This window comes from Urocitellus parryii, chromosome 1, assembly GCF_045843805.1.
Source record: "Urocitellus parryii isolate mUroPar1 chromosome 1, mUroPar1.hap1, whole genome shotgun sequence".
Lineage (NCBI taxonomy): Eukaryota > Metazoa > Chordata > Mammalia > Rodentia > Sciuridae > Urocitellus > Urocitellus parryii.
The window spans coordinates 148717932-148734593 of record NC_135531.1 but is presented as its reverse complement, the minus strand read 5'-3'; the positions used below and the strand labels follow the sequence as shown (position 1 = coordinate 148734593).

General features: G+C 35.9%; 1 protein-coding gene across 2 annotated transcripts; it reads right to left on the bottom strand.

Moving 5' to 3' along the window:
- Positions 1-716: 716 nt before the first annotated feature.
- Positions 717-16431, bottom strand: Gabra6 (gamma-aminobutyric acid type A receptor subunit alpha6). 2 transcript variants are annotated; one of them, XM_026395366.2, is made up of 9 exons: positions 15867-16431; positions 15550-15668; positions 14893-14960; positions 12634-12854; positions 12467-12549; positions 12062-12205; positions 11526-11678; positions 10005-10264; positions 717-1781 (listed from the first exon to the last, which is right to left on the bottom strand). In XM_026395366.2, the coding sequence occupies exons 1-9, from the start codon at positions 15926-15928 to the stop codon at positions 1506-1508; spliced, it is 1386 nt and encodes a 461-aa protein (XP_026251151.2). In that variant the 5' UTR covers positions 15929-16431; the 3' UTR covers positions 717-1505. The 2 variants fall into 2 exon arrangements, with proteins under 2 accessions (XP_026251151.2, XP_026251152.2); XM_026395367.2 differs by lacking the exon at positions 11526-11678.
- Between the last annotated feature and the right edge of the window lie 231 nt (positions 16432-16662).

The window sequence follows — 16662 nt, the reverse complement described above, 5'->3', positions numbered from 1 at the left end:
ATCCCACATGCCAATCATTTCTAGACACACCCTCATCAATGCATCCTTAAACCTTTTAATCCTTGACCTCTTAATCTAAACAATTTGACAATTCAAATTGACCATTACAGATCCAATGCAGTTTCTTTGTTCTATAAATAAGAACAGAGCTGCATCTCCCAGAGACTTAAGATACTTAGTTAAGGAGCTAAATGAGGAGAATTGGGGTGGAAATCTCAGTCTCTTTACCTTAGCCAAGGGCTATTTCAATTCAGATTGAAGTTGTTTGGGCATTTTTACATTTTCCTAGATAGTGGCTAGAGAGTTCTGAGTTCTGGGTGACTGCAACAATGTCTAAGACTCAGGGTGTCTAATGAAGTTTTTATCCATTTGGACAAACCACTTTCCATGCTTTCTCTTACTCCTAACTCTTGTTTCCCTGTATAGTTCAATGTAAGAGAAACAGAGGAAGCATCAGGAAGAACTAAACTAATAGAAAGAGGAGTGTAGTCTCATCCATTTTTCATTGTTTATAGAAGAGGAGAAAAAGAAGAATTAACTATTTAAACGTGGACTCCAGTCTTTACCCAGTGGGGCTACTGGGCCTGTCTCTTATACCTCTGTTTCTTACAATCACCAGGGACACTATCACTGGCATGAAAGTAACTAGGTAGCCAGTACATCATTCAGTACCTAGGGAAACTGTTATCCCTAGTTTATGAAACAGATCTAAAGAACCAAGTTCATTCATATTTTATTTAGTGTTATACTTAAAAAAGGTGGAAATTACAAGTGGTAACTACAGCCATAATATAGAGAGCTTCCTTAAAATCTAAGATTTTCCACAACTGCATGGAATTTTGGTAAGCACATTAATTTAAAGTAGAATTTAATAGGATAAAACAATACAGTATAGCAGTAAAACTAAAGCTACGTACAAATGCATACATAATTTATGATTGATATATAATTTATATGTATACAATACCACACTTTACTGAGGTAAAAGAGCACAGCAAGGTTAAAAACAAATGTCTAAATTCAATATAAGCTTTACAATGCCACCAAAAGGCATTTTGCTAGCATAAAGGCCTCCAACATGCTGGTATAAACCTACTGATGAATATTTAGACTGCATATTTATTTTACACTTGTGTAAAATAAGCCAAAAAACATATTTAAGGCAACCTTTGAAAGTGTCAGTATTTCTCATATTGTTACCTTGTTATTTGCAGTGACAATTAAAGTACTGAATGATGAAGGACATTCATCATGAATCCTTTATCCTCTTATAAAAACTCTATTTAAGGTATGGAAACATTATATTTTTCAGCCATCTCCCACTTACAATTTTGACTGGTAACATTATTGCTTTGGGCTCCATACATGCTTAGTCAAAGCTATGAGTTACAGATTTTCAATCTTGATTTCATATCAGAAAAGCATCTACACAAGGCTCAATGCTATTGTGATTTTTTTTTAAATACAGAAAATAGGAAGTAGAGTTATATTTTCCTGGCCACAAGCTATTCGACCCTGCTACTCACTTCCATTGTGTCTTTGGAAAGATAAACTATCCAGTAGACAAGATTGAATCCTGCAAATGCAACTGGGAAAAGAATTCGAGAATACTGGTCTATCTTACTGGTGCCCCCAAAGGTTGGTGAGAGTGGTGGTGGGGTGACAGGTGTTGGCTGTAGGATGGGTGTGCTGGTAAGGACTTTGTTCCCCTCGGTGGATGGAACTATTGGCAAAGTCAGCGAGGTGATTCTTTTTTTCAGATGGTACTTGGAATCAGAATGCTGTGGAAGAAATCACAGAGATATTCATACTAGGTAAAAGAATAGAGGTCACTTTAATCTCTCATTTTTTCACCATTGGCAAATATTATTTACTACGTACTTTGTAAGGTAAAATATCAACAAACCCTTAGTATTATTTTATCCTGCTACTTTCCCAGGAAAGTGTGAAAGCACCTGTTTAAAAAAAATAACTTGTTTCAATCTGACATTCTAAAATTGAATGCTTCAACAGTTGATACCAAGCATATTCTATGTTGCAGAAAATTACTGTCACACCTTTAGGAAAACTTGAGCCAGCTGCAAGGTAAGCAAAGGCCACTAAGGAAATGGATGTAAACAATGGTGTGTGTGTGTGTGTGTGTGTGTGTGTGTGTGTTCTGGATTCCAAATTACTTAATTCAGGGAAACCAGAGTGCAGGTCACTTGCACCTTCTGGACACAGACCGCCCCCCTCCCCCCGTCCATCCGCATGTTCACTTGCTTGTGAGTATGAACCAGATGAAATATAAGAAGAAAAATTAAGAAATGTAAGAAGAATTAGTATGGCATGGCTGGTGACCAAGTACAAAGCCTTCAGCTGACTGAGAAAATGAAGGCTTTGACATAGATCTGCCTCTTCACTAGAAGCACTATACTAAAAGCGTTCTTCTTCTCACTCAAAAATTCTCTACTGGGTCCCCTCCATATTGACGTCATATTTGTTGCATGTTCTTTTCAACCATTAGATGTTTTGTTCTACTGAAATTGCAAATCAATCAACTTCTGTCTTGAAAGAAATGTTTACCACATTCAATGACGGTTGAGAAGCTAGGTCCAGTCAGGTGAGATGCCCTGTCTGTGATTACCCGGCTAGCAAAAAAGCTCACTGGTCAATTTCAATACTTCTTTCATCCCAACAGTTTCTTGTTGAGCCTATTTCACAGACTTTAGATTCTGTCTTATTTAGATTCCTTTCATAGTGCTGGATCTAGGGTGCTTTCCTCTGATTCCTATTGTTTCTTGTCTACATCCTGTAACAATCGCTCTCCTTCAGGCAAGGTTGTCTTGCTGGGTCTCTACCTTCAAAAGCTTGCTGTACATTACCACTGACCTTGCAAAATGGCCTTGTTTCCTCCCTGGCAGCAAAATCACTACTTTGCTGCCTGGCAGGGCATCCTCCTCACATGGGCTGACTCCCGTGGCTTCAGCCAGCAACCCTGAGGCAGCAGGATGAGGTAGCCATCTCCCCTGTGTGGGCTGAGCCACAGGACAAAACGACCTGCCGATGTGGTGACATTTGGGCTGCAGGAATAACAACCTCAAGAATCTCTTCTTTCTATTTTTCCTCCTGAATTTTGCTTTTGATTTGCCATGCAAGTTTCTGAGTATCTAAATAATAGTGGTCATCATAGAGAACTCAAGCCCAATGTGACTTTAGAAACTATGGAAAAATCTGCTTCTTCACCCAAAGCATAAGAAAAAAAGAAAGAAAAATCTGTGTACTCACAGGTGATTTGACAATTTCAAGCAAGGACTATCTTATCTATTGACCTGGTATTGCAGTAGACAATTTGGACAAAACTCAATAAATCATGGTTCTTGGAGGTAGAACAGGGTTTAAAATGAAGGAAAACCTTGTCTGCTGATCTTGGACAGGAAATAAGTGGAAATCTTTATTTAAAATGTGTGATATCAAAGGAATAAATCTCCAGGGTCACCAGACTCTTTGCCTCATAAGAGTTTTCTATCATGTTTCTTGGACTCTAATTTTATTTTTCAATCATTAAATATGCTATTAATATATTGTCCACCTGAAAGATAAAAATGCATTACTGGTTCATCCTCCATAAAGACGTACTCTGGTCCCACACATAGGGAACACTGAAATACCTTCCCCTAGGAAAAGTCCTAAAGATCATGATGGCACAGGAAGAGAGCAAACCTTGAGAGTGGATTTTCTTTCCAGGCTTGTCTTGACCTTTATTAGCACACATTACCTGATTGAAACTTGTCTTTGTTTTACACAGAGGAAAGCAGGCATGCCACTTCAATGGAATAAAAAGTGACTATAAAACATCATTTACCATAAAAATGAAAGGCACTGTTATTTTCTTCTTCGAACTTAGGGTGTGGGGTGGTAGAGCAGCTTCTGAATATCTTGGCATTGTCACATTGTCACAGAAGACTTAATGAGGATTGCCAAATATCCCTGGTCCAGAGATAAAAGGCTTCATTCACAACCAAACACCATGAAAAATTTCAGTAAAATGGCATTAGCCTGGAATTAAGGGTCCCATAGAATAGGATTACTCTCTCCCTCATTACTGTCCCCAATAATCTCTGTAGAGAGTTGCCTAGGAGTGAGGGGAACAGGGGAGGTGGAAATCTTCAGATTACAGTTCTCTATCTGCTTCTCACTTGTGTATGACTTAGACATGTCATATATATCAGAGATTCTGATTTTCCCTAAGCTTCAAGATCTCATCTTCAAAGTTAGGGATAATTACTACTTTCCTCACAAACTTATTTTTAGAATTTAAGCAAAATGAATCTCTCTCTCTCTCTCTCTCTCTCTCTCTCTCTCTCTCTCTCTCTCTCCCTCCCCCCCCCTCTCACACTCACACAAACAACTTTGCACAGCAAATCTTAGTTATAGCTATTTTTCAATTATCCCCCCAAATATGTCTGATTATTATTCTTACCATTCATTTACTTTTGCTTGATTTCCTCTTGCCTAGAGTAGCGTGCACCTACCTACCATCCCATCTCTATCTTTCCTCCACATCTTTTGATATCAAGATTATGTGCCAACTGGTATCACGGATTATGTGTTGGCTTTATACACTTTTGTGCCTACTTAGCTATTACAACTAGTGTGACTATTACAATATTTTCTCTTCTAAGTATAATTCTTCTGTTGTGGCTTATCACCCTTTCTATTGTAATGTTTCCTTGATAATATAGGATATCTTGTTCCATGCATGATCTCTACAGAGCCTAGAACATAAAATAGTTTAATAAACTTATGCTCAATCAACAAATGAATAAAAATCTAAATTTTTTCAAGATATGTTAGAGAAGGCAGGAAAACAGAAAAAAAAACAAAGTTTTATAACATTGTATTTAAAATTTTTTTTGATATTACATCCTATCATAGCTACCATTTCTAAAGGCTTACTGTTGACCAACATTACAAGGTAATTTGCTTGCATCGTTTGGTTTATTCCTTGACGACATCTTTAATGTCATTATGTTCACTATAATGGAAGCTACAGCAGGACGCTTACACAGGCAATAAGTGGCAAGGCCCGGATTCAGTTCTTCTCAGGTACCAAAGATCACATTGTTAGAAATTCTTATGCTATTCATTTCCAGCATGATTTCTCAAACTCACAACTACAGGGATTTGGGTGCAAAATTCTCATCGGGACAAACTGTCCTATGCATCCTGGGATGTTGATCAGCTTTCCTTACCTCCTCTGATGAGATACTAGTAGCACCCTCCACCCCGAATTGCAACGACCATGAATGCCTCCAGACATTGCCTAATGTCCTGTGGGGAGACTGATCCCCTTTAATAATCACTAATTTGGAGTCACCATTGTTTCACTGCCCAGCAGCAATGGGGGTGAGGTTGGATTTTTAGCAGGCAGAAAATATGATATGCAAAAGGAAATGCAAGAGTCCTGGCCACTTGACACACTTAGTAATCGGTACTGGATCATCGGGAATTGGCAGCCTGAGGAAACTGGACACCAATTTAGAAAAAAATGCATTGAATTTCTAAAAAGAAAGCCAACCTTGCAAGCCTTTCGAGCTCCAGGCTTGTATCAGACCCGCCTACTCTACTGTAAGCCCAGCAGCTTCAGTTGATGGCAAAATAGGCTTTTGTCAGAGTCCAGATGAGGGCTCAGCTTGGGGCTGTCACTGTTTTGAGTGGAAAGCCTGTGGTTGTGAATTTTTCCAAGGCTCCCCTGCTGCTGAGTGCCATCCTGCTTTGGGTATTTTTAGAGCACCTCTTTGTTTTAAGTAATGTCACACTGCAAAGGTGCTCTGAGTCAAAGTGGACAATATGACAATCACTTATTTGGTCTGGGCATAAGGCAATAAGAGAATATTTTTGAGCAATTTCAAGTCTAATATTTTAAAAGGGAGAGCACAATGGGTAGCCTTTTAATATCTACATATTCTAACTAGGACTGCACTACTGAATGGAAAAAACCAACTGTTTATAGAACAAGCATGTAGAGGCACAAAAAAAAATCAGAGAGACTATGCTTTGAGAACAGTATTTGAGATTATTTTTAAACCATCATATCAATCATTATGGAAAAAAAACGGAACTCTGCTTGTATTTACATTACAGCTAATAGAGTTGAGAGCAGAGATAGCTCTAGAATTTCTACAGTGAAGCAGCAGGGGTGCTAGGGGAAACCCAACTCCAGAAAGAAGTATTGGGTGGGAATTTGATTGGCCATATGAAAAACAGCTGACACTCCTTACATCCCTGATCATCTTGTCCACCCCACTCTCCCTATCAATCAGAGAGTGGTATAACCATAGAGAGAGGGCACTGTGATTTTTCTCGTCCTGAAAGCCAGATGTCTTAATTCAATCCTTACTTCTATGGAGTAATGACAGTATTCAAAGAAATCTTGGCAAAATCTGGATGAGGGAAAGATGAGCTTTTGGCATTCTAAGACCTTCACATCTTTCTATGTAAGCTTGGAAATGGACCACACACAGCCCCACCTTGAAGAGGAGGCAGGAAGGACATAGGTCTTATTTCCCTCTCTATACTTAAGTTTTTAGCAACTGGCTTAGTGCTTCTGTAACAGAGCCAGGTTTATCTTTCTCTTCTCAGCTTAGACTTCACTCTTCCAGAAATGGAGATCCCCTCCAAACTGAGATACTCACAAGGTTCTTCATCCTGTCCTACATCACTGACCATAGCCTTGATCACAATTATAAAGCCTTGTTAATTGGTTTCTTCCAGAGATGTCCCTCTTCCTGTTGCACAAGAAGCTCCATGAGGATGTCACTCAGCATTCAACAAAGGACTTGGCATGTGAAAGCACTTAACAAACAATTGAACAGCATGAATTATTGAATGGATACTTAAGTACTCAACAAATGGGTGCCCAATAGGAACAAAAGAAAATGAATGAACAATATAAGCAGTATAATGTAGTCATTTTCCTGGCTAGTGAATTTTAATCCATTTTGTGTGTAGATAATGAACAAAAAGTTTCATGCCCCTTGTAGAGACAACATGCTAAATCAGGAGTAATGACAACACTCAAGGAGAAGGTTGATGGGGTAGGGACAATTCATTCTTAGGAACACAGCCTTTAAATTAATAAAGAAACCAGCCAGCTGTGCCAAAGGAGGTCAAGAACTGAGCTTTGTCTGCCTGGAGTACAGGAATACCCCAGACACATCAGAGGTTCTGAAACCACAAAGTCAGGAATGACTGCAATGTCTAGATAGCACACCAAATAAAAATGGCAACCATATACACAGGAGAAAGGCTGCTGAAATGTCTTCTCAAAATCTACAAAGTTAAATTTCCAATTCCAAATGCCTTAAAAGCAAAACAGATGATGAGTGTTCTAGCATTCTTTGTTTTGTTTTGTTGGAGTTTTTTTGTTTTGTTTTTTTGTTTTTTAGTTTGAGAACTACCTTTTTAATACCTGAATTCTTTTTCATTATTATCTTAAATTTCAAAGTCAAAATCAAAGTGACAAAGGTAATAATCTTTTACCTACTCCATGCTTAGTTTCCTAAGACGTGAACATATTTAAAATATGCAACATAGAATCACACGAAATACCCAAATCTCAACTTCACCATATTAGTTTGCTATTTCAATGTCCAACTTACTCCAATAATGATGTTTTGATTACAACTGAATGGGCATTTTTAAATGTCATGGTATTTTCAAGGAAAAAAATGACTTTGCAATCATAATATACTATTGTTTAATATAAATTGCAAATATGAAATTTGTATTTGTTCCCCCCCACTGTATAAGACAACCTGCCAAGTTTTCATGTGAACAAAATGAAAAAATCCTGCAAGATCACCTTTATTTATTTTGATATGTTCAAAGTTTGCATTGTTAGCTTTTGTTGTTTTTAATTCCTACATTTTAGCCTTTTGTAAACAAAATTCTCCTATTCATTGTTTAAAAATATTATAAGTGGAACTAGGTTCAGAAATACAATTTTTCATAAGAAAAAAATGGCAACTTGCAAGAAAAAGTACTTTAAGGTGATTTAAATGCAATTTTTTATCCAGTTTCCCAAAAGACCTGCTCATTATATGTTACTATTTTAGGATTGTAGGAGATAGTTTATATGAAAACCTGAGATCTTAGATTCTATCTTATTAATAAATTATACGTTTAAAATAATAGCCTGAGGAGGTGATTACTGTTTTCTCCAAAGATTTAAAATCATATTCCTCTCAGTACAAGATATTTCAAAGAAAGTGAAGATAAAGATTACTTTTAATTTTAATATCTGACCACTGAGTATATTCAAAATCATTCCAGTTGCTTTTTACCCTATTTTTATTTAATTTCTCTTTTTTATTTTACTCTATGTCTCAAATAATTTTTAAATTGAATTCTGGCAAATAATTTATTTCCCAGTACGTGTGAAGATAATATATGAGCTTTGGACAATATTTGTAGATTATATAACTCTATGCATACAGATAGCTTATAATAGAATTAATTAAATTTAAAAACCTAAAAGCATTTCCAAATATATCATTCATATATACTCTCAAATACATGGAAATATACTTATATCACAGAAAGAATTTGGGGAATGACCTCACCTATATTCTCAAAATGTTTTATCCCCTGTATGTATTCTGGTATATCTGAGTCCTTAAGAAATTGTGGGAAAAAGAAGGCTTCACTCTACATAATTTTATTAACATCAGGAGTTCTAGAATCAATTCTAGGTAGTTTTTCTACCCAGTAGTAAATAATATTTTTCTTTTTGGAGATCCTGTTTTCTCATTTGTAAAAGAAGGTAATTACACTGGGTCATTATATGACAAAAGTTTTCATTCTTTTTTTTTTTTTGCCATGGCTGATTCAAGAAAAATAATGTGTCAGTTATATATCTCTACTTATTATAAGGCTGGTCTCTCATTTCCTAGAGAAAATGTAAATTCTTAAATAAACTTCTTCCTTTATCTAAGTGAAAATGATCAATTAAAACAAATATCACATTTTTAGTCAAGAAATTTCTCACAGAGAGAGAAGCCATGCATAGCTTTATAATTTTGATCACAAAGATAAAATAAAGATGATTGCGCTATACATGGTTTTGAGATTTAGAAATGCTTGCTAAAATTCATCAATTAAAAAAATCCCCAGTTCAAAGTGTCTGCATTACTCAATCTTATTAGCAAAAATTATCTCTTTCCTAAGAGTTACTCTTTGGAGTTCATATTAAAACAAATTCATATTTGTAAATCAATTTTCAAATGCATTTTTAAAAGGGTGTCCAGCTTAATTGTGTAAGAATTCACTTATCTATGAAACAGATAAGTAGGAGTAGATATATGGCCCTTTAAATATCAATGCTATCCTTTGTTTCCTATTCAAATACCTGTGGGGACCAGGGCTTGACCACAGAAAATTTAATGTAAATTTGTGAGCATTTCTCACTGGTTATAAAACTTTGAACATAAACTCATTGGAGTGCATGTATCTAATATACAAATATAAATATGAGAATATTTTAATGTGAATCAAATATTTGGACTATGATTAGTTCAGAGAATCTATTATTCACCATTCACGTCTTGTGCTCATGAACTAAAACAGCAAACAGATTTCTAACAAAAACAGTCCATTCCAAAAGGGTTCCTGTTCCTTTCCTTCAGAATCTCATTAGGAGATATATATATAAAACCTGTTCAAAGGAAACATCTAAAGGCTAAGAAGAATTTTCTGGTCTCCTTTGAGAGCATGGAATCTGCCAGAATAAGTAAAGATGATGAAAGAAGGATGTGAAAGTTTGGAGCAAAGATAAATGAAGGATTGTTCCTTTGCATTTTTTTTCTGCGATGTTAGAAGTGAAATTGGCCTTGCTCTTGAAACTAGAGTTATGCAACTTTTAACTATGTAGCTTGTTATTTTGGTCTGTTTATTTGTATGTAATCACTATTTGGGCTGCCTTTTTCTAAGTAGTGGGTAACATTAGAAAAGACAACAATTACCACAACAATCTCTGCTTCCAAGGGTTCTGTTGCCTTTGATATTGTCACTGGAGATTGGGCTGCAAGCTGTGCCTTCCTTTTGGCCTTCTGTGACTGTAGGTTGGTGAAGTAGTTGACAGCTGCAAACTCAATGAGAGCAGAAAAGACGAAAGCAAAGCACACAGCTATGAACCAATCCATGGCAGTTGCATATGATACCTTGGGCAAGGAGTGCCTAGCACTGATGCTTAAAGTGGTCATCGTTAAAACAGTAGTGATACCTAAAATGAGAAAAAAAAAGAGAGAAATTCAGTATTAGCATCAGGAAGCCAATAGCGGGATCAATTGAGAAGATGTTGGTAGGTAGAGTAGTAAACACTCTGTCACTGCAGTGTAATGTTTGCTACCTGATTGCATTAACATTGTTCATAATTATTATCATAGGTGCTATCATTTTTGTATCATTCAAATTTAGTGCAGTGACTTATACAATGTAGTTCCTCAAAGAGTTGTTCAACTGTATTTAACTATTATAAAATTTAAGTCATGAATCATTCTTAGTTTTTTAATTCATGAGAAAACAAACAATACATTATTATCACTTAAGTAAAAAGAATCTTAAATTTTGGGTAAATTTTTGTAGCTGAAACATCTTTCATTACAATTGAGAAATCTACTAGGTTTGAGTATTAATATAATTAAGTTATATCCAATTTAAAAAAAAATGTCTTAGGGTAAAACATCTACTTACAAAAAATAAATTTCCTCATCCATCTGCTACCAGTTTTCCAACTTAAACTTCAGACTTGGGTAATTTATAGAATTAGGAGATGTGTGGTATTGATGGTCAATATCATTATACATATATACTTTTGTAACTTGTAATTTAGTATACTAAATCAAAGGACTCAGGATTTATTGGAGATTTCAGTTCAACTCAAGTATTTTGTATATACTACTAAATTTCTGGTCATGAAAATCTACAAAAGGATGGATTTCATTGCTAATAATATTCTTAGTTATAGCTTTTTCTTATTATTTTGTTTCATTCCATCAGAACTAGTAGTGGTTTTATAACACATAAATGTGAGTAAACGTTTGGGTTGAACCATAAGAAATAGGTGACATTGGAGACCTGCAGAATGACAATTTAATATGATTCGACTTAGTAAAAGTCAGATACAATTTCTGTATGAGTAGTTTCAGTATCTTAGTTTTTTTTCCTGGATTTACATGTCAGTTTTCACCTGTCTGCTTTTCCTTCCTTACAAAAAAGCAAATCAAAATAAAAAATTACTAAATAGGGCACATGAAAGTCATAGGAAACCAGCCAGAACTCTTGCTGAGACAATATTTTTGTTGATTCACTACATATCTTGCAGAAAGATGAGTGCCATTTTACAAATATACCTGTCTGGATGAGATAGGAGTCTATTTCCTTTGTGGACTGAATAGGGGTCCTGATGTGAATATTCACCGAAAACATACAAGCAATGAGAGATGGAGGATAAATGGAGATGCAGCACAAAGTGCAAAGCATACCAAAGACAGTTCTTGCTGGTACTGACTCCTTATTAATCCAGAAAGACACCTGGGAAAGAATGACTGTCATAATGCAGGGAGTGTATATCTGTATCATGAAGTAGCCCATCTTCCTTTGCAAGTGGAAATAAACCGTCATTATTACGTATTCACCTGTTGGAAGACATGTACATCAGTATTATTGCTCTTGACAGTCTGTAAAAGGAATGCAGGTGAATGTCAATCATACAAGATTTAAATTAGCTTGGGCTGGAAGAAAACAAAGACGTTTTCCAGCTCATGAAAGGCTACTTGCTCAGCAGCTGATAGAGCAAAGAGACACATCAGGTCATTGTTTTTGTTGGAGTTCTAAAGACTCATTCGAAGATTATATAAATCTTTAAGTACGTCTGGTTGCAAAATTAATTTTGAAGACAACACTCATCACTTCAAAACAACAAGTTTAGCTGAAAATGGCTAATGAAGAGGAAAAAAATAAATATTTGATTTGAAAATGTACACTGGGGTCCCCTTACAGACAGTATTCAAATTTTTACCTGTGTTAGATTTAATTGTTTCACTAGACACTGTTTGTCCAATCAAATCATACTGCAAGAGACTAGAAGATTCTTCTGGGACTTCTACTGAGTAAAGTGGTCCTTTTTTCCATGTATATATGATTTCACTTTTGGGGTAAGCATCTGAATTTGAAAAAAAATTAAACATAGCAGTGAATATGACTAGCTGTCTTTTTTTCCATTCAAATTAGAATTGTCTTTAGAAAAAAAAGGAAATGCAAGATAAATTTATTTTTTTTAATTATGATGACTAACATCTCTGTGAGATTGACAATAAGAGTGTCAAAGTATTCTTTCTCTTATGTTTCCCTGTCTCTGACTAGAATCATATAATTGAATATTTTGAATGCATTATTTGATGTTTAGAAGCTTTTTGTAACTTACAACTCCCAAACTTGAGTGGACAAGCATGCCCATCCATAGGAAAGTTAACCAGCCTCATGGGACAGTCAGCATTGATGGTAAGCCTAGGGACATTGAAACAAATGGTTCTAAGTTAGTGCCATGGGCAAGTCAATTCAGTAGAGGAAATAGAATTAGAGAAACCTCACCTCATGGTGTAGAGAATTGTTCCATTTTGCATTATTCTGAAGAGTTTATTAGGGGTCGTCATGTTGTGAGCAATTGACTTTTTGCCATTCCTGAAAAAAGTGTCAGGTGTCCAGATTTTACTGACCATCAGATTATTTAAACTCAGAATCTCAGTAGGGCCCCCGAACTTCAACCTCTCATCGGTCCAGGTCTGGCGGAAGAAAACATCCATTGTGTACTCCTAGGAGAGAATACAATATTCACATGGGATGGAGATATGGTTTATTAAAAGTAATTCACTCACTGGCTTATAAAACTAATTCTAAAATTAAGCAATAAAGCAACACTTTATGACAATAACTTCTCAGTAAAGCTAAATAATAATTTAATAACTAATGATTTTATAATCAATACATAATTGATTATGATAATAAATGAATAATTTATCATTAATGAATAATGATTTTGGGCCAATCATCATTTTTCTCAAATGCAGAACTGATATGCTGTATTGGGCAAACCTCCTTCTCCTCAAACCCTGGCTATTCTCACCTTTCTCTCTGTCTGTTCAGTAATCTTCCCACCTATGAACCTATGTATACCTCCCTACTCAATTTAGAAGAAAAACACATGAAAATATTTATAGTCCGGGTTGTTTGCAGACCTTCCTACCATCAATTAGTCTAACCCTCTGCTCAGTACTTCATTCACCTACAAAAGAGTCTCAGAGCATTACAGCAACATTCAACAAATTCCCAGGAATAAACCTTACTGATTAACATGTTATGGTCACACATCATAACTATTTTATATTTTTGTCAGAGAACAGACAAGTAAATGTTTCCATGATTATTCCAAACAGAGAATCATTTAAGTCTGAATGTAAATATTATCAATATAAATAGGAGCTTCAACTTTTGACTTTCATGAAATAACATCAAAAATTTTAAGAATTTTGATAAGGTTACTGCTATTGATAATAACTTGTAATTATACAAAAGGAATGTCAATAAATGTTTTTGCCTGTTATAAATTCCTTTATGATACTTATTAGTACTGGTAGTAATTTTGTTTCTAAAATATAACACACAATATAGTCATACAATAATTATCTGAGCTACATTAGCTTGGATACAAATCCACTTTACAAATCCACTTTAAAGGAGACATATGTTTAAGATAAAAGTCTAAGTATACCCAGAATTAAATGATTCTGGGTATACTTAGCTGTTGAACTACTGGTTGTTTCTTGGGGTGAGTCAGTATTTGAATGAATCATATAATACAAAAATAATCAGTATTCTGAGTTATGGTGACTTTCCCTTCTCTTCACGTTACAGAATACTTATCTCTTCATAAAGCCCTCCCTTGCTCTCTACCCATATCCCTTTTTTTTCTTTCTTCTTTCTTCCTCCCTTTCTTCTTTCCTCCTTTATTCCTTTCTTTTTTCTTTCATCTTTCTTTTTCCCCTTTTCTTCTTTTCTTTCTCAATTCAAATGGCAAAAAGATAAAAAAATCTCCCTTAACTATTTATCCAGAATTATATTTCCCTAATAAAATCAAATGGCACAGTTATTTAAAGATAGTTATGTGTGTTTCCACATTAGTATTTGTATTTTAATTTCAAAGAAAAGAATGCTACCTGAGAACTGTGAAAGGATATCATGGTACACTTTGTTCTAAAGGACTAGCTCAGGTTTTCATCTCCACCTACTATAAATACCTTCTTACAAATCCTACAGCCATCTGTACCTGGAACAGAATCCCCAGAACACCCACTGGTCCATTGCAATGTAAAAAGGGGAATGCATGAGCTGTTCCAAGTATTCCTTTTACTGTCTTAACAAACTGGACTTGACAATGATGTATTGCAAAAGACAGGTATATTTTAAGTTTCATAAGTAACCTCCATATATTTTTATAGGGCATAGAATCTTTTTTTTGTTTGTTTGGTTTGGTTTGGTTTAACTATTTAAACAATTGTATAAGGACTTCACAAAGGAGAAATTCTTCTCTTCATAGAAAAGAATCATTGCATGGCATGTGGAAGAAAGAGAGGATCTAATCTTTAAAAGGCCTTCAGTCCAAAATATTTCAGCAGAACCCTCAGTGAAATGTGAAGAGTAAGCAGTAATCTGCCCTAATGGCCAAGCCCTCCCAGCATGAATGCACATATTGCATCGTGAATCTGGAGCCAAGCTTGGTGACCCCGTGTCATTAGTTGTGGGACTCCACTCTCTTCTAAGTAAAAATACCCAACTCAATCAGCACTCACTCACCATCTCCACATCTGACACGGGTCCAAAACTGGTAACATAAATGTCCGTTTTGACTTCGGTGACAGCACCTGGAATTAACCCAGAGAGTAGGGGCAATTATTGCCAGGCATATTAATTGAGACTGAGCTTAATAACTTCTCAAATCCCCCCTACACATGCCCAGAGTCTAGCGGATCCCAGGATATTCCAATTATGGCCCACCTCGAATCTTTCAACTCTGAAACCTCACATTAGTTACATTACTTTAAATTTATTCTAGTATAATTGAGGAGATTTTAAAGAATAAAAGAGAAAGCATTGTAATAAAATAATAATGCATAAATATATACATATCTATATATTTTCATGGAGCAAATGCTAAGGAGTGCTTAACATAGAGGATTTCATTCTACATTCTCTCTATGAGGCAAACATGTTTGTACACCCACAATATAGACCAGGATTCTAAAACTTAGAGGGCAAGTAACTTCCATAAGATCACTAATTGAGGAAGGGGCAGAGATTCAATAGGAATACATGAATCACCTATCTGTGGAACCCCTATTCCTTACCACTCTGATGACCTACCCCCTTTCTGACCCCTCTAGGACTTGGAAGGGCTATAAAGAATGAAGGAAAGTACAGTTGTCTGATTTAGCAAAAAATGTAGCTTCTTACCTCCAAATCCCGGCCGTAGCCGATTGTCATAGCCTTCAAGCAAGTTGTCCAGGATCCGACTGATGTTTTCTGGGTAGAAGTTGCCTTCATCTGCCAGTTTACCCAGAGCATTTTCTAACCTGATGGTAAGACAATCAATGATCTACCCTTCTGGTTTCAGAGAAAATATATTGTCTATACTACCCTAATTCACTCCATTATAAATACATGCTACACCACCCTCTGGTTTCTTTTGCAGTTTGGTAGAGAAGTCACCCGGTAGGTATATACTTTTCCTTCTCTCCAAGCTAAAAGGAAAAATAAGAAAAATATCTTACCATAGAATAATGTATAGCCAGGGCAGAAGTAACACCATCCTACAGTTCACTGAAATGCCCATTTCACCCTTCTTCTGGTTTATTCCTCCCCCTGAACCAGCTCTCCTTTGCCAATCAACTAGAGAAATCCTCCAAACCCCTCATGTCCAGCTTCCTTGCTTGCTTCCAGTCAGTAATCCAACAGATGAGGAGGTTGTCAGAAAAACTTTGAGGAGTCCCCAGGCCGTCTTTGATCTTGTTTCTGTCTTTTCACATGGAATGAAGTGGTTTGTGGTCTTAGACTATGTCCTGGAGACACCCAACCTGCTCCACCTGACTCAGTTGGGAAATGAAGCCTCTGAAGGGACAGTACACGGTCGGAGAGCAGTGACAATAATCAAATAAGGCATTAGGGGAGATTAGAAGGAAGAAATCCACTGCTAGTTTTGGCATGGAATTAGCAGGGCCTGTGAGGAAATCTGGAAGGCAGTGGCATCTTGCTGATTGAGATTATGTTCCAATGGGCTCAGCATTTATTATTTCTATGGTTCACAGAAGGATTCCTGCATAGCTCTTACTGCTTGAAGAGTTGAACAATATTGGAACGCTCCTGGATTCTCTTTCTGAATTTTATCTGCCTTATGGGAGGCAGACACACCCTTCCATTGTATTTAAAAATAACCCCTCACTATTCATTTACCAGCACTTATAGCACACCAGAACAATTTCATCTTACTCTATTTTTTTTTCTAAGTACATTGCAGATTCTCCTCTTTTTTTCAAGCTAACTCTTAAATGTGCTCTACTGCTATCCTTA

Bases quoted from the DNA above. Each gene is read 5' to 3' on its own strand.
- Gabra6 (XM_026395366.2), bottom strand. From the start codon at position 15,928: ATGGGCATTTCAGTGAACTGTAGGATGGTGTTACTTCTGCCCTGGCTA. The intron at 12,206-12,466 runs GTAAGTTACAAA...TTTCAAATTCAG, and splicing joins TCCACTCAAGTTTGGGAGTT to ATGCTTACCCCAAAAGTGAA. The intron at 1,782-10,004 runs GTAATTGTTGTC...TTTCTTCCACAG, and splicing joins TGGAAGCAGAGATTGTTGTG to CATTCTGATTCCAAGTACCA.